General features: G+C 42.0%; 2 protein-coding genes across 3 annotated transcripts in view; one reads left to right on the forward strand and one right to left on the reverse strand.

Moving 5' to 3' along the window:
- LOC116845833 overlaps positions 1–18,768 on the forward strand; it is a 293,678-nt gene that overhangs the window by 38,097 nt on the left and 236,813 nt on the right. The window contains exon 6 of the mRNA XM_032818974.1: positions 9,002–9,124. The gene's annotated coding sequence lies outside the window, so the exon portion shown is untranslated. The remainder of the gene's footprint in view (positions 1–9,001; positions 9,125–18,768) is intronic.
- LOC116845832 overlaps positions 1–18,768 on the reverse strand; it is a 244,937-nt gene that overhangs the window by 10,208 nt on the left and 215,961 nt on the right. For both annotated transcript variants that reach the window (XM_032818971.1, XM_032818972.1), the window contains exons 4-5: positions 9,009–9,131; positions 5,501–5,689 (exon numbers count right to left, since the gene is read on the reverse strand). In XM_032818971.1, the coding sequence (XP_032674862.1) occupies positions 5,501–5,689; positions 9,009–9,131 (312 nt within the window). The remainder of the gene's footprint in view (positions 1–5,500; positions 5,690–9,008; positions 9,132–18,768) is intronic.

The following is an 18,768-nucleotide window of genomic DNA, read 5'->3' on the forward strand; positions in this document are numbered from 1 at the left end:
TTTGTTATTTAGTATTCTCATTTGTTTGATTCTGATTTGTTTGAACAAAATAATCTTATATCGAACAACATTGTATCAAGTATTTTGATTTGAAATCATGTTGTTTGATGGTGAAAAACATTGTTATTGCATCAATTTTTAATCAATTTCTAATATATTATTTGGTAATATTTTAAACTTTGTTTCGTTGGATTGAGTTACATGTTATCTAATTGAAAAAGAAATTGTTTAAAATTTTTCAATCTAAATTTTCTATCTATTGTTTCTACTAATCCATATAATATTTTATTTAAAATCCGAGAGCAGCGCGCCACCGGTTCGCATATATCTGACAATATCCCTTTCATATCAATTGTTGTTGGATTGCCAGCAAACATGGCACAAAAAAGCTCTTTTGGATCCCACAAGAGAGGAAAAGACTAATTTGTCTCAAACATTTGCTTCATTGTTACATATAATTCAGTGTCTTTAATTTCTCAACTTCTCCGTTTCAATCCAATTTTGCATAAAAATCGCCATTTCTCATAGTTTATGATGCAAAATTACTCACAATTATGACAGACGCTAACGACAGACGTCGTTAGCGCACCGAGCCGGCGATTGTCGGCAAGTATGTACAGAACAGCGGGCCTGATGCTTTCAAAGCGGAATTAACGTCGTTACATTTCGCCAAACACAAACACGGCCTCGATCGCGTCAACGGCGACCGCGGACGGACTGTCGGCGATCAATAATGAAAAAGTCGCGGCAAGCTCGGCTGAGCAAATTTTTTCGCGGAGATCGAAACTCGCGCGACGAAACACACGCCCTCGCTGGCGACGTCGGCTTCCTTCGGCGTCGATTTGATTTATACCGATGAGTTTCGGTCGCGTATCGCCGATGCGAATCAGACAGCACACCTATAACACGCATTCGGCCACCGTCGACCCACGGCGCGTCGATAATCCGTTGATAACCTATCATTCGACGGTGCACTAACTCGCTCGCGCGTTGCGCTGTGTGCGCGCAAAGCTCGGTCGCCGTTCGCTCACTCGCGGAAACAGACGTTGTTCCATTAGTCAGCCGAAAACGCGCGCTCGCGCGCATTTCTCCGGGAATTAATTATCCGACGTGCGCTCGCTCGTCCGTCGTTTGTTTCGGATAATCGAATTTGCAGTGCGCGGCGTCGCGCACCAACCAGACAGACAGACGAATAGATAGATAGATAGAGATAGAAAGAGAGAGAGAGAGAGAGAGAGAGAGAGAGAGAGAGAGAGAGAGAGACTGGGCGAGTCCTGGCTCTTGTATATTAAACTAATTTAAAAGCGCGTGGGCGTCAGCTCTAGCGCTCTCTGTTTCTCTCTATGCACCTAGATATATATTTATCTGTCCATTTCTCTCTCTTTCTCTCTCTCTCTCTCTCTCTGTTTTTCTGGCTCTCTCTTTCGTTTTCGCCCTCTTCTCCTGTCTCTTGCAGTTAGTAATGGCAATAAACAAACGATACACGAACAAGCCGCGAGGCACGCGCTATTTGCTATCGATTACCGGCGGGTCGAAAAACAACGACGGGTACACCGGCGGAATTGTGCGGAACATCGCGATACGGCGTGCTGGAAATGCTCGCCGATTGAAATCGCGAAAAGCCAAACGATATTATAAAACGAACGCAACGGAGAGACCGGCGGCAGCGGCGGCGATCGACCGATCGCTTAATGAAAACACCGACGCGCGTTTTGTTCGGTTTTGCTCGTGTATTCTCTTTTTTTTTTTCATCCGCTGTATCTCCGCCCTCTAATTTCGTTGCACCACCGCCGCCATCGATAGTACCGCCATCGCCGACGTCGCCGCCGTCGATGCGCGCGGTAGCAGTTACGCGCAAATAAATGACGGATGTTGTTGTAAAACGAGAATATCGCGCGGTCTATCGATCATCTCACTGCTTAATTATAGCGGCGAGAGCCGGAATTCAATCGCGCCGATGGTTCCTGATTAATTCAACGCCAGCCGCAGATATTTTGACCGGCTTTGTCCGCGCGGAAGGTCATCGGTGCGAGCGTCATCGGCGTCACGAGCCTGGCTTGTCCTCGTTACAGGGCGAAAGTGTCTTCCTGTCTCTCGCAGGAGAGTAAATTCATACGTTTGAGAAGGACCGCAAGGTAATTCGACGCGTGTGTCATCGCTTGTTTCTAACAACGAGATCCTCCCGTGAATAACTTGATTAGGCAGTCGCATCAAACAACCGCTGATAAGCTTTCACAGGTCCTGTTTTTTCTCTCTCTTTCTCTCTAATCTGGAATTTTTCGATTCTTTTCCTTTCTTTTATGCACGTTTCAAAGCTCCGCGAGAGCGGAGAGGGACGACGCCCTTTGCCGCGAGAGAGTGTCACTCGCGAAGGAAACTTAAGAGAGAATTCACACCTTGGCAGAAAAGCAGAAGCCAGTCGGAACTCGTACTGGTGTTTACGTGATAGTTTCTGCTTTTCTACTAGCGCAGCGAGATGCAGGTCGTCGTGTGTCAGGAGAGGCGCGCTCGCCTCCAGGTGAAGAGAAAACATGTTTTATCCGAACAAGATCGTTCGTGGAAACGGAACGTGATATAAATGTCGCGGCCGAGGAGCGATCTCATCTCGGTGTGTATATGTATATATATATATATATATATATATATATATATATATATATACATGTGTGTATGACTGCGATAGAGTTTTCCCATCGATAAATAAATTTAATGGCCAGCCGCAAATACAGCGCGGAACGACACGGACGGTCGCGGCTCGCCAAATGTGTCCGTCAAACCTCCGGGTTAAATTAATTAATTAGAATCGTTGTTGTGAAACGAGATGACGTGCTGAAGTGCGAGGTAAACCGCTATGCAATCAAATGAAAAGCAAATACTGCATACGGGGTGTTCGAACGAGATCAGCATAATCGAGTACCGCCGATCGGCGCGCAAAGCCTAATGACGAGAGAGGCGTGCGCGGTAATGTAACGTTTCGTAAATGTAACTCTAACGTGATAATCGCAAATCAGGAACAATCCGTCGTTACTGCGTGTAATACACCGTTGTGCCGTGTAATACGAGGCGTCGACGTGCAAACATGTAGCACGCGCGCGCTTTTGGCAACATGTGTATTAACCCTTACTGGTTACATCGGGTGTACAGCACCCCAAGCAATTTTCAAATTCTCTTCGGAGGTAATGGAATTCCAAACGCTAAATCTAAGTATATGATTTTTTTTTAACTATTGGAGCATGTTTTTATGACCTTCAAGAATGGGTCAACACTAAATAATTTAAAAACGCAATCTGATTAAAATGGCAACACGACATTGGGGTATGCCACACCCTGTGTGACCAACTTGTTACGATTAGGAAGTGTGACCAGTAAGGGTTAATCGAAATTGCACGTGTGGCGTCTCAGATCGGCGCGAAATCGTCGCAGTATCTTCGTACAGTTCGCGCTCGAAGATGAAGAGGAAGAAGCAAGAGCAATATTGTGCAAATTTTCGCGAGAGATGAAAACAATCTCGTAGTGGAACATAAGCCGTGCACGTTGAGAGATGAATAGTCTGCGCGCGCGATCGAAAGATGAAGTCATCAGGAATACGTTGTGGATTGCGTGCTAAATAAATGAAAAGAGAAAGGGAGAAGTGTGCATTGCAGCGACCGGTTATCGATGACTTCCGACCGATAACTTATTTCCCCGTGAAATACGATATCGATTTCCAATTTGGCACGCGTAAGTAGCCTTTAAAATGTTTACTGGAGGAAACGTTTATGCGAGAGGACGCGGATGTATTCGTATGCGTGCACGCGTTCGCACGTGCACGTGCGCGATCGATTGAGAATTATTTCCCCAACGTGTATACTCGACCGCAAAACGGTCCGTACACATTTTTCCCAATGAAACTGCAGTGCCTCGGAGGTTATCGCGTTCGAGAGACATTGCTCACGCGTTTGCGCAATATTCGGCTGTGATAGGAAGCGATGTATGAGACATCCAACGTCGTAATTGCAGTGGGAGATCGAGGAGAAGTATCTTTATTACGTTTTTATCTGTCAAGTAAAAATATAATAAAGCGTTAGCAGTACTTACATCGTGCACACACTGAAAAATACTGCGTTGAAGTAGATGTTACTTGTTTTAAGTATTTTATAAGTTTATATACTCGCGAGTCTATCATGACCTCGCTATGAGCGTGCGTCCAATTTACTTCAAATTCTGTGAATCCTAACAAGTTTAACACTTCAGTCAGGATTTTATCAAGATATTAAATTGATATTAAATTTTGATAAAGAGAATAAGTTCTATTGAATATACGATAATGAACCTTTCAAAAATTTGTGATGAGACTATTATGGAAAAAATATTTTTTATATTAGGTAACTACATTACTTGAAACGAGGAAAGTAAAGCGAATAATCGCTTTCCTTCGCTGTAGAAAGATATTTTCTACGTGTATTGTCACTTTTCGACTCCTGGCAAAACCGACCACAACGCAAACGCGTCGGCAGTGTGTGAATTGTGATAGGGGGCGCTGCAATCTCATTGGGTGCATTGGATGCACTTCGCAAATGTGTGTGAAGTGTTTTGCAATCGAGCATACTTACTGTGCGTGTGACCTCTATTCTACATAATGATATGAAACATAATGAACGCTTCGGCGTTCGCGCTAATGGCACCATAAATAAATGAATCTTTTATACCATAATTACACGTGCGTGCGTCCTTTGATCGTTGGCTCGCCGGGGCGCATAACTTTATAGCAAATCGGTCCAATTACGAGCCGCTCACGCGTGCGTATTCCGGGGAAAATTAATTAATTACCGCGATTACTGACACAGTGCGCGCCGTGCAAGAGTTAGGATATCCCCTTAAACACACATTCGCGACGCGAAAAGAGCGCGCAGCTGAGATCTCTTGCGAGATATTTTCTCAGGCTGTTTGCGCAAAAGAGACGCCCCGTGATCGAGCTCGACTCTATCGCGGAGCACCTCCGATTGTTGAGGATATTTTCCTGCTCGATTGAACAGCTTCGAGCGTTTCTCAAATAAGCTATCTGCTGAGATACTCGAGCTACTCTTAGACAAGTATTTACGTACAAAGTCTCCTCAAAACACGGGCAATTCGCGATTCCCGAGAATATTTTCATCTTCGTTAACTGTAAGCCGCGTAACTGTAGCGCGTAGAATCGCGTGGTTTTTGTTCGAGCAGAGTGAAAATCGAGAAAGAGAAAGAAAGAGAGAGAGGGGGAGGAAGAGAATGAGTGAGCGAGTGAGAGTAAGATAGTGAGAGAGTGAGGGAATGAGAAAGAGAGAATAGCGGCTCTACGCGCAGTCCATGGCGAGCGGGGAAAAAGTTTTGCCCGTGTTTTGAGGCAACAGTACGCGAAGTAAACCACAAAAGAGAAGGCCGGTTCGCCGACGGTAGAAAGGCTGTACCGGCCGACAGCGGCAACGACGACAACAGCCACGCGGAATCGATCGTGTACATGTAAGGGGGGTTTTTTGTGACTCACATGGGAAGCTGACTGGGGGATGAGACTGAGCATTGTGCGCGTTATGGGGGTGCCTCGGGGTAAGAACATGCTTCTTGAAAAAGCAGAGAACCGCCGCCGTTACCAGGCAGCCTACGCTGAGTATCAGAAAAACAAGGGCGACGGCGAACCAAGTAGTCTGCATGCCCAGGATCGTCGATGCCTCAGAGTCTGAAATTACAAAGAAAAGCCGTTAATCGGGCCGGGAGAAGTTTAATTTTCTTCGTTAACTTGCTTCCTCGCGTCCCCGAATGGGACGACGGGCGAAATTACACGGCGGCCAAGGCGCCGTTTCAAGTTAATCGGGAGATGTAATGAAAATTATATATATGTATATATATACAGCGAGAGGAAAAGAAGAGAAATAAAGACATGGCTTCTTTGTAACACGAAATTACATGAATTTCTAAAGCGTGTAAATGAGATTTAAGTAAGCTTATAAATTGACTCATGCGAACTGATAACATACAAGCTTGACTTGCGAATCAGCTAATTAATTCGGAGCGTGAGGCTGTGATTAAAATGAAAAAGAAGGAGAGAAAAGAAAAAAGAAGGACGGAAATATCATTTACGCAAGCACGATAACTCGATTGCGGAAATGAAATATAATTATACTATATTGTTCCGACTAATTTCGCGAAACGACAGTTATTCGCAGTTCCGAATTTCGTTATGAAATTTCACGCAGAACAATGTTCTCTCTTCTCTCTCTAAAGATAGAAAATGTGCGCGCGCGTGGTGCAATATTGATAAAAAAGACAAGGAACGAACGAACGTACGGTGAATTCGCCGAAACTCTAGAGTTGCAAGAGGCGTCGAGCCCCACCTTGCGATTACAACGCGTTTCATCGAAGACCCGACACATAAACACATACACGTACACATATCTGACACGCGTGCACTTTCGACGAATCGGGAAATCGATATTAGCGACGTGTGCTTCGCGTTTCACCGTTCACGGCACGGTCGTAAGTAACGCGAGCAGTAAAGAACTTTTTATGGGCGACGTTAATTTTTGTTTTTCCTCGTTTGTTTGTTCTTGTTTGTTCTGTTTTTTTTTTCTCAACAAATCGATCGCGGACGGTTGCGTGCAACGGCCCAATGCGAAACAACAACGGTCGACACACCGCACACGCGCGCACCGCCTCCTCGAACGATAAATCTCACGAGTGCGTGTCATTAGCGCAATTGCAGCGAAAGGTTGCATCGCGAGAATGACTGAGGTACACTTGAAGGCAACTTTTAATCCCCCTGCGGAATACATATCCGCCGGTTGTCTTGTACACATGCGTGCGCGCCGCGTCATTACGAAACATACGCTAATTAACCGCTCGTTAATGGAAGTCGAAAATTGCAACGGGATCTCGGCGAATTAACAAAATATCCGCGGAATATGCTAAATTTCCGCGCGCGCCCACGCGCGCCCACGCGCGGACATTATTCGGCGAGTTCGTAATTTACTTGTCGCTACTATCGCGAGCTGCCCATGGATATGTAATGAATACGCGGCAATTAACCTCTTCAGGTATGTCGACGTGCGCGCGTACTTTCGACCCCATTAACATAAATGTTATGTAAATTCTGTTCGCGCCCATTTGCAACCGTTTCTCTGTCGTCTCTGAAATTGCAACAATTTGCCACGCCCCGTGCAAAAATCGCGTGGGAGGAAAACAACCGCTGCGCTTTTGCCGCGTTACGTTTGCGTCTAGTGTATAAATCACCGAAGCTGTGCAACTGCTATTATCCGTCCGCCGCCGTCGCCGCTGCCGCCGCCCCTCCTCCCCTCTCTTCCTCTCAACACGGTTGGAAAATGGAAAATCAGGCGCGGTCTGTGTATTTCCCGGAGAAATTAAATCTGGATTTTCATAAATTAGATGAAAGAGCAACTTTCCTATACAGACCGGGATTACTATCGCTCCCATACACATACATCCGCGAATATTTCTCCCTCTGCGAGAATCGCGTGAATTCACCGTGTTTCATAATTGCTTAGTACGCCGAATTGAACTCGCTGAATAGCCTACAAATAAATAAATAATTTGCGACGGCGCGGCGAGTGTTATATATGTATACATATACAGGGTCCGCCAACGAAAACTTCCCGTCCCGATTATTCTGTAATCAATCGATTTTTGTCAAAAATACTGATACACGTCAATATTGTTTTCAAGGCTGTATAATTGTGATAAATTTAACTATATCACTTTATTCTCTTAATTGAAGTAGCTATTCTTTAGAAATTTTAAATAGCAATAGAGTTCAAAAAATCGGAGTGGAAAATTTTCGTTGGCGAACCTTGTATAAATAAATAAATATATATATATATATATATATATATATATGTGTATATATATGTATGTATGTATATATGTGTGTTTTTGAAAATTCACGTTTCCGTGCGCTCATTATCTGTTCTGATACTCGAAGCTAACAGCATGACTAACAGCACTAAATCATGCGAGATCGTATCCCCGCGATCTAAATCGCTTTGCTCATTAAATGTAGCGTGTCTCGAAAGATACACACGGAGTACACAAAGTTCCTTGATATACGATAAGGCTTGATGGCGAACATATTGATCTCGTGTTAACTGGCGCATTATTATCATCTGCACCACGCTAATTACCGCTGCTCGAAAAGGCGCTCTACGACGCGTACAAACGACGTTTATGTTCATTTCGCGAATTACTTGAATACCACTATATTTTCATGTTCCACATGTTTTCTTAAAGTAAAATCTTCCCGATTGGATCAATAAAAGGAGCATTTCTCCAACAATTAGTGAATATTTACCGATTTTTTGTGGGAATACTGCTACTTTATACTACTCTGTCTTTTATATCTCGTTGATTTCAACTGGTACATTGAGGAGAAATAAAATATTTTATTTGTGAAATACAAATTTTTTTTATTTATATGAAATAAAGTTTATTTTTGTGAAATAAAAATTTTCCTTGAGGAAAAAGAAATTTTATATCCTACACATAAAGTATTCTTTCCTCAATGTACAAAATCTATATGATACACAAATACGTTATACATTGTTCCAAATCCAATTTTCTGCGTTTATGACGATGGAGTTTACGGCTTTCACACGATTCGCGTGCAATGGCTGTGTTTGCAAACTGCGTCAATAATAGAACAGTCGCAACACTGAGAAAAAATATTTGAAAATTTATTTGTGAAACGTAACGTTTATTCGCAGGGATAAATTTAATTCCACAGAAATAAACTTTATTTCGCAGTAATCAACTTTATTGTAAATAAACTCTAAATCGTGCACATAAATTGTCAATCTTTATTTCTCAGTGTACCATTAACTGATTCTTTCAACGAAATTTTACTGTGATTGCAGTGCTATAATTATGACTAAACCGCCAATTATAAGTACAGCATTTCAGGAAAGAATACACTGATTGTACTTTAGAGAGTGCGCCGTGCGTTATAAATAATAATTTCACGATGAATTTGTCTGTTAATTAGGACTTACTGGCACAGAGGGTGGAAGTGGCCTCGTCAGATCCGTCGCCGCAGTGATTCACGCCGTCACAAAGGAGATCCGTTTCGATGCAGAATTCATTCTGAGTGCACCGGAAATCCTTGCAGGTATGTTCTGCGAAATAACGAGAGATTTCGCGTGAATGTCTGAGCAGAGCGCGGCGTAATTCTCACGGAATAACCGCTTTGCGCGTCGCGCATAGTGCGCGCGTGAAATCATATCCCGTTTCGATTTCGCGTCGTGTGCTGTTCGGGGATGATGTTCCTGTGTTATTTTCTTTTTCCCTTTCCTTCCCCCATTCTCTCGACCACGACAACGGATAAATATACAAGGCGTGCTCGCGGCGATTAATTATACCGCGGAACGTTAAAAGCCACCCGCTCGGTGAAAAAGTTACACGATATACTTTCTTCACCCGCTGTATCTCGCGCGGATGACCTCATCGAAGGGTTATACACCTCTCGACTCGAGCACCCTCCGTCGGGCGTCGAAGCTTCAATGACGAGCTATTTTCAGAACCGCGCGCTCGCGCGCGCACACATTTCTAGGCCCTTCTATAGCGCGTGGTCTTTCACGGTAATTTATCGAAGCAGACATATATTCGTATCGTGCGGACGATACACTCAAAAGAAAATATAATCTTATCTTTAGCGAAATCCTCTTACATATAGCCTCAAGAGGATTCCTCCAAAAGAAAAGTATTCTAAGCACAATATTCTTCAGGCTAAAGGAATTTTGCCTTTTATTCACAGTATAAGTCTTATTCTTAATAGAAATTTCTTACAGCAAGAGAGCATTTTGCTTCAAGAAAATATATTCCTCCTTATTCAAAAGAGGGGGAAAAATTTAGAATAGTATGTGGTAGATTTCTGATTAATAATTCACTTTAATAGAAGAGGAATACCTTCCACTGCGCTGAGAAAAAAACTTGCAGAAATCGCGTCGAGAAAATGGGAATGGGAATGATTGTTTGGTAACACGGGAGACGCGAATTCCGCGTCTGATTCGGCAACTCTGTCTCACTCGAAAGTAATCATTCGAGTGCCCGAAGACATCGGCGGATAAATCATATGCACCCGGAGCGATCCAATCGAATCGGTCAATTGTGTGCGCGACGCTAAATTACTTAAACGCCGGCGATGCGAGAGATATCCGAATTGCAACCTATGCTTTGCACATGGCTGTGTGTGCGTATTTGTGTTTGCGCGTCCGCGCACACGTGCATACAAACGTGTATAAACGCATACGTGTGCAAATGCGGCGTAACAAATCCAGAGCGCTTCGACTTGCAGGTACGGTTATTGATAGCTTAATGAACGAGTATCGGCGCACGTTCGGCGGCGCACGTTCGGCGGCGCTCATGAAGAACAAATTTAATGAGATGTCTGATGAGATTGCGGGGTGAAACGATTAATTAGCCGGTGTGTGCAATTTGAATATCGGCCATCTGCCCGGGTTCCAGTTCATCGCGCTATTTAATATGAAATTACTGGCGATCGAACGGACAGGCTCGCCTACCGCCTCGCGGGGGAAAATTAGTCTCGGCCGGGTCGCGGATATAAAAGCAACCGTCCGATTAAATTACAACGACGACCGGGCTGCAGTCGGGCAAAGCCGGAGACGCACAAAGGTATCCGCGGCCGCGATTCAATTACGACGCTCGCGAACGCCACTCGGGTTCGGCATTAAGCTAATGACTTCGATAAGTTTACCCTTTTGCTAATGAAATCTTGAGCCACCGTATAAATGCTCGTCGTGGACGAGCGAGCGAGCGCGTGTACCGCAAACTGGACTGCAAATTGAACTGTCCCATGTCAAAATTTAATTTGCGGCCAAGTAGCGCGTTCGACATTTGCTACCTCGTAACCGACGTCCCAAGTTCTCCCCAACGCGCATTCGTCCCCTCGTTATTATTCCCTCTCGTTGTTCTCTCGTTATCGGCTGGGTGTCGTCTATTATTGTTGTTATAAAATTGGTATGATCGAGCCGCGCGATTTTATGGCGGAATCGAATATGTAAAGAGCCGCTCGAACGTTGCGAATCCAGTACTTACGTTTTCGGGGACAACCTTCCCGATCTCGCGCGGGCGGAGCGAGCATTTCTCGCGCATTCTTCCGCCATCGATCCGCCGTAATTCTTGGGACATCTGGTCTAATTACGGCCCGGCTGGCGGAATGCGAGTAATAACGAGCGATAAGTTTCAACGATCATGAAAAAGCACGGTCTCGGGCAACGAAGACAGCGATTTTCCGCGTCCTCCCAATGGCTGGCAATTATAACTCTTCGGGGCCTTCTGGAATCGCGGGGATGGGCAATAAAAGGGTCGCGGCGACTCGAAGGGATCGAGCGCGCGGGCGAAAAATCGCCTCAGACGGTCGCACGTAATTTTATGTAATTTAATAGTTGAAATTCCTTCCCTCTCTTCGTTTTTCCTCGTCCGGACTTTTGCGGGAAACCCGGCAAATGGGGGTATCACATCCGTACGAGTTTAATTTAACGTTTAACCGCGATCGGCGACAGACGACGCGTTATCCCGAGCCATAATTCTGCTCCTTTCGATCTTAATGTTCCACTTAACATCTACGTTTTGGTACTCTGAAGTCTATGTCAACCTTTTTTATTCTATCTGCGTCGCAATTTCAGCCCCACTTTCGACCTGAACTTTTAGATATCTATATTTATTCTGAAAGATCAGTATATATTTAATATACATAGAAAGTGAAGTTCTGTTTAGTTCCTCTGGCCTTAGAATGGCAAGAAACGCGCGATTGTAGATATATAAATTTCTTGTAATTCTACGTAACTTATTAATATATATTTTGCAGAGAGGTCTTTAGAATGTGGCAAGTGGCATTCTCTGCCATTCAGAGATACCAAGTAAGACTTCATTTTCCATATGCATTAAACATACACTGACCATTCAGAATATATACAGATGTCAGAAAGTTGAGGTTGAAAGTAGGGCTGAAATTTAGGCTACCATTTCGGGTACAACACGTGTGTGCGTGTGTGCGCGCGACATTTCCTGTCGACGACGTCAGAAACGTAGTCGCGGGGGTTAAGCGTTACGATTATGAATCGCCACCTCTATGACGATTACCTCCGTGCGTAACGTCAACGAGAGGATAAGAGAGAGATAGAGGAAGGTGACGGGAACGACTGTATGTATGTACCGACACCCGCGGCAGAGTCAATGTTTAACCTCTCGGATTGGCCAATCATTTAACGTCGGACGGTAGACACACCGTATACACGCTCAAATATGCTCAATATGTCGACGAAATTAACAGTCGTGGCTGAGTAAACGGATGCGCAGTCACGTCGCGCCGCTGATGTGCAGCAATACCCCGAGTGTTATGCACATTCGCACATCCGCACGGCCACATGCATTTGCACGAGAGTCCACGAGAGGCCCGCGCGTGCACATACCGAGGGTAGGATTGCTTGCGCGCGGTAGATCCGAGATTCGTTCCCGTAACTGTGGATAATCGGAACAGCCGCTGCGAGAAACGCGCGATTTTTCGGCGAGACGAGATTCGCGACTTTATCCTCACCCTCGTACTCGTTCGTTCGCGGAGATTTGCTCCTGATTTGCCCCGGAAACTAAACTATATAAGGGATAGAATACATTGAATTGTGCATTCAATCAAAAGTGATATCGTAAGCTAGAAATGCAATCTGAGTATTCGCGGCGTTACGTTACATTGGAATTCAGATAGTCCGCGGGCGATATCGGGGAAATGTATGTGAGTGTCTGTGCACGAGCCCTTGATGTGCGAGAATAAGAACGTAAAATTAATTATGATATCAAACAAAGAGATAAAGCGTCAAAGGTGCGCCCCGCATCAGCGTAAAAGGCGCCAACTCTTTGAACTAAAGGGGAATCTACCTCTCGCCTCTGGGAAGGACCTCATTAAATCCCCGTCGTAAGATATAACATTTGCAAGCGACAGCACGCAGCGGTGGCACGCTAACTTCATGTACCGAAAATAACGTTCATGTATAATCTTTTATGGAAACGCGTAATTTTCCGCAATCCGCGACGACGTACGCTCGACAAGCAGCGAATAATCGCTAAAAACTGCTAAAAACTAGAGAGATTATAACACGGGAGTTAAGATTTATTATTTTATTCCTATTATTTGATTAATCTCGATATTCTATCTGCATTTGATCTCTTCGTAATTTCTATATGCAATGTATTAATTCTTTAAAAAATCTATTAGACTACAGATAGAATATGTGAAATATATGATAGAATATGTGAGATAAAACAATTAAACATACATTAAACAAATATTAAACAATTAAGGGGACTGGAGGGTCAGATTGCCTGAAAATTGTGCTTGTTCTTTCACAATTTCTTATGACAAACTGAATGAATATGCAAAAGTGTTATTTTAACGTGTATTTATACAACGTATAAGGAGAGGAAAAACGTATAAGGAGAGGAAAAATATAATTTTGATGATTAAGTACTCAATATAAGTGTATGGTATATGCAGTTAAAATATATTTCCATTTTCTTTTCAAAGTCATCATGTTGCAGTAATATCTTGACTCTCGGTGGTTCAATTAAACTGAATTTTAGGTAGAAAATTTCCATAAACTTGTCGTTATCGTGTGAACCATTAACTCGTGAAAATATTTAATTTTGAAATATTAATTTTTTTACTATAAAAGAACTGAAAATTTAATAATATTCTATTAAGATGTTTGCAATTTTGTTAACTTTTACTCCATTTCTATTATAGTGACGCATCTCACAAGTAGAAAAGAAAGCGAGCTCTGCATCTTGCGATGTTAATTGTGCATTTTAGGTATCGCCTGTTTTTCAGTTTTCAATTCTCTTTCTCCCCGGATGGATTAACCCGGACTATCGCGCGTAGTTACGCTTTTTACAGAGGTGGCCTTTTCATTACGGAGGCTCTCGCACGTTTATCCAACGCCATTAGTAAGAATAATGCGGTGCGAGCGTGCGCGGGCGCTCTCGTGTTTCCGCATATTGCACGTTGATCCTTTTTACGCTTTGCATTTGCGCGATGTGCGCGTGTATCTGTCGCCGAGTTTGAAATAGAACGTTGCGCCGCAGCGACATTGAGACACGAGCGAGTTAAAAGTGCGAAACTAATGGACTCATGCGTTTCCATTAACCATCGGGCTCCATTACGCATTGATCACCTACACTACCGTGTAGATTAATTCGCACGCATTCGCGAAAAATTAAATTTGCGAAGATGAAGCGACCTTCCACACGTTTTATTAATATGACTCGAGTAATTTCGTTTTGAGGCGTAAAAACACAAATCACATTACGGCACGTCTGTTTTCACTTCCCATTGTTTCACGACGAGAGAGCCCGCGTCTCCCGAGGACGCTTGCGAGGAATTGTTCACTTTTTTTTACGATTTGTTTGAACCTTCGTTCTCGAGACTTTCGCGGATAAATAATTGTTGCATTGTCGCTTGCTAGAAGTGAGTCGAAGCGACGAATTGCATATCTTCCTCCCTTCTCTCAATAATATTTTAAGATATCGATCCTTTCTTTTGACATGCAAATCTCAGATAAAGCTTTACAGTACTCTTTCTTAAATTGTATTCAGGTCAAGCTCTATAACGATACGTATTTTGAGATATCCGATTCCTCCGTGACCGAGTCCGCGAGTCTGTCGACATTTGACTTTCCGACAATAAAACTCACCCTTTCGACGATAATCGATAGATCGGTTCTCGTTTTTCTCCCAAAATGAAAAAGAGAAAACAAAGAAAAATCAGCAGTGAGAGAGAACGTTGTTGCAATCTGGCCGAATTGCGGACAACCGCGACAATGCTCGTCGCATAGGAAATGATTTCCGCGACAAGGCAGTCGCGCTCGCGCATAATTTGTGCCGTTTATTCGAGCGGCTCGATCTGTCTCAACGAAATTCATAATTAAAAGCTCGACTCGCGTTCCAGAGAGTGTATCGACCGCAATACGTCGAGCTACAAATGATGTGGCGTCTCGTTATTATTTGTTTGCCGATCGGGTAACGAAACGTAAATGCGAACGGCGCGAACTCTTCCACGTCGCCGCGGCTTCCTGATACACGCCGCCACTCGCGGCCCCGTTATTTGTACAAGCGTGTGACAGATGAACGCGAACGATCGCGTTATCGTTCACCCGATAACCATTCCTTCCCTGGCAGGCGCATCTGCGTGCAATTTTCAGGGAAAATCTCTTTCACTGCTTTTTCCTTCTTTCTCTCTTAGACACGTTTAAGGTGAAAATACCAATGTCCGTATCTAATCCTGGGCTTTCTTATTGTCTTGGCCTTTAAGTACAAGTATTTAAACTTTCAACATAAGAAATACATATGCATGTATTAAATATATACCTTATGTTAAATATTCGTATTTAATAAGGAACAAAACAATAAGAATGTTCAGAATTAGATACATGTTCAGGCATTGGTACTCTTGCCTCAGTAGTTGGATCTTAGTTGTTGAAATTCAACGAGTAGTTTCGTATCCTTGCGCTGCGAGAAGGAGAAAACATAGAAAACATCAAATCACGTTTTTAACGCGAGCGCACGCACTGACATTTTTACCCCGCATTTAGTTTTATCCGCGTGACAATCCACTCATAAAACGGAGGTCGGGGAGATTGCGTGATGGGGACTTGCGTGTTACGTCTGTGAAGCCGGCACAACGTTTCACAAATAAAAAAAAAAAAAATAATGACAGTTCTAATAACACTTTTCATAGTTCTAGTGTTCTAGATAGAAAACAAAAAGGGTTTCGCATTTTTAATACCGAAAAACAGCAAATGAAAAATTGTGCTAACTTCGCGAACCTAGCACGACATTTTCCTTCTAAAGTACAAGAAATAAATAAATTCTACTACTTTTAGCAAGAGTTTCCGTCAGTTTTGATCGAATTCTATTAAAACGTTCAATTAAAAAAAAAATTTCAACAATTACGCTTTTTTCATAAACTTCCACTTTCATAAACTTTTTTAAAATTTGTAAAACGTTATGCCAGCTTCACAGACGCTTGCGTGTTACAGTCGAACCCGCGAGGGGCGCGCGATTACGGTAATGACGCCGATGATGACGATAATCGCGGGACCCCGTGAGAAGGATAGCGGGCTTCGTCGAGGCTGTGACAAGTCCGGTGTGCTCACGTGTCACCAATTTGTCCTTCGAAATCGTTGCGATCGGCCGGAGTTCCGTGCGAGAGTAGTACGTAAGTACGTTTATGCGCCGCCGTCCTCTCCGCAGAACGTGGTAACGTTATCTTTTAATCATTGCTGTATTTATAGTACGGCGCATACCGAGCGACGCACGGCACTTTAAAAACTATTATAGCATTTTGTAAGCCCGATGACTCTGCGACGTCGCTTTTTATCCGCATGCATAATGCATCGCGCCCGCGGGCTCACCGACATTTCTTTCCACCGACGCGCGCGCGGCCCGAGGAAAATTATTAATAAATCACTTCCCGCTCATTAAGCAGAAGCCCCTCGCCACGAGAAATCCGTTCGAATACGGCGACGAGCGCGCTTAAAACGAATCGGAGCGTCGCACGAGCGCATCGGCGCGTCGAGATTATTCGCGGCGTTTAAGGATGCGTTGCGGATCGAGTCTCTGCATACACAAAAAGTAACTGAACGGTATGAATACACTAATATTTCTTATTTCCGTATGAATGCGTATGGTGTACGATACATTTGAGTGACATCATATTTTTACAACGTGTTACTTTATGTTAGATTTCCAGCTTTCAAACTTTTATTTCTGAACCACGATGACATTTTGCATACATCATTTGGAACACTTAAAGTATACGTGTATGCAAAAATTGAGATTTTTGTTACTATTTTTTGATTATTGTTTCCTTGACTGAAGATACACTGAGAAAAAAATTCCCTGAAAAATTAATTTGTATATGGCATAGAGTTTATTCACAGACATAAACTTTACATCTCCCAAATGAATTTTTAAGTATTAGTTTTTCTGAGTATAGTAACGTCATATATTTCCATAAGCATGATTTTATATAAAATACTACCAAATAGCCAAATACAATATTAAATGACGTAATATTGACGTTAGAAGTATTATTAATGCGCGATTAAAACGTTATTTGACGTCATCATATTTGCTGAGCTTCCATTTCCATAGTGGAGTCACTTTTGATGCAGGCATTAAATCAAAGATAATTTGTTTGTCATCAATTTTAATTGCAATCTAGATTGATTTCTAATTTTCCACAGTTTTTTCGTCATTTTTGGAATATGAACAACGTACTCTTTAGAGTTGTAAAAATATCGATTAAATTCGCTTCAATTTAATAATTGATTTGAGTAAATAATTTCTAATTTAATTAATTGACAATTAATATAAGCCTATTCAATTAAAAATATTTTAATTAACCACTGGCTTCAAGAAATCTAATTAAAAATTGTTTAATTAACGATTAATTTGAAGGAATTCAAATCAATTAAAAACTGTTGAATTAACGATTAAAACGAGCGAAAATAATTAAAGATTATTCGATTAATGATTGAACGTACTTAATGTAATTAAAGGTCATTTAATTGACAAATGATATATATATATATATATATATATATATATATATATATATATATATAAAAGCATATATTCAGCTCGGTTGGTTACCATGAATAATATAAATAATTACGGTTAATTTCGATTCACATCGATTAATCGTCTTACTGCGCTTTTTGATTAAATTTGCTTATATCAATTAAATAACCCTTAATTATATTGACTATGTTTAATCGAATAATCTTTAATTACTTTCGCTCATTCTAATCGTTAATTCAATAGGTTAAATTATTTTTAATTAGATTTCTTGAAGTCAGTGGTTAACTAAAATATTTTTAATTAAATAGGCTTTTATTAATCGTCAATTAAATTCGATAATTAATTGAAAAAGTGAATAATTACTCGTAATTCTGTTTGGCAATATCTACTAAATCTCAGCGACTGATTCGAACTTACAAGGAATATTCGCGAAGTGTGTGTCTCTGATTTTGATAAAACTTGATACCTATATTTATATTGAACTCTATATTTATAGGGTGGCCAAAAATAAAAATCCATATTTTTTTTATCGGCAATGGCGCAGATTTAAGGAGTGAAACTACTCCTCAAAGTTTCATACCTTTTTACTATCTCTGTAATTATTGGAGATAGAAAAAAATCTTTTAGACCAAAGTTATGCGGTTTTTTATAAAAAATAAAATGGATTAAAAAGTCTTTTTCTATCTCCAATAGAAATACAGAGATAGCAAAAAAGGCATGAAACTTTGAGAGGTAGTTTCACCCCTTAAACTTGGACCATTGCCCATTAAAAAAATATGAGTCTCTTATTTTTACCATTCTATAAATATGCCAAGTTTTATCGAAATCGGAGACACACACTTCGCGAATGTTCCTTGTTAGCTGAAAGTCTAATTGTTATTCCTTAAAGTTGGCTATCACACAATTGAAACGCATTGCAAATGAAATGCAAATTTATTGGCTGAAATGAAAAGCGCATATTTATTTAGATAATTACGTGAAGTGTGATCATTTTTATTTAATATCGCTGCGTCAACTCATTCGTGAGTTATAGCTGTTTAAAGCCGCGACGCTTGACTCAAAATTCGCACTCGTGTGATGCTGGCACTTACTCTCGCGCAAGCGCATACTATGATGTAAAACGAGGTGAACAACCGCGGGGCCGCGGCGAGTACATGGGTC

Source organism: Odontomachus brunneus, unplaced genomic scaffold, assembly GCF_010583005.1.
Source record: "Odontomachus brunneus isolate Ranch 3 - 2012 unplaced genomic scaffold, Obru_v1 Obru_scaffold_058, whole genome shotgun sequence".
In the NCBI taxonomy this organism is placed as follows: Eukaryota; Metazoa; Arthropoda; class Insecta; order Hymenoptera; family Formicidae; genus Odontomachus; species Odontomachus brunneus.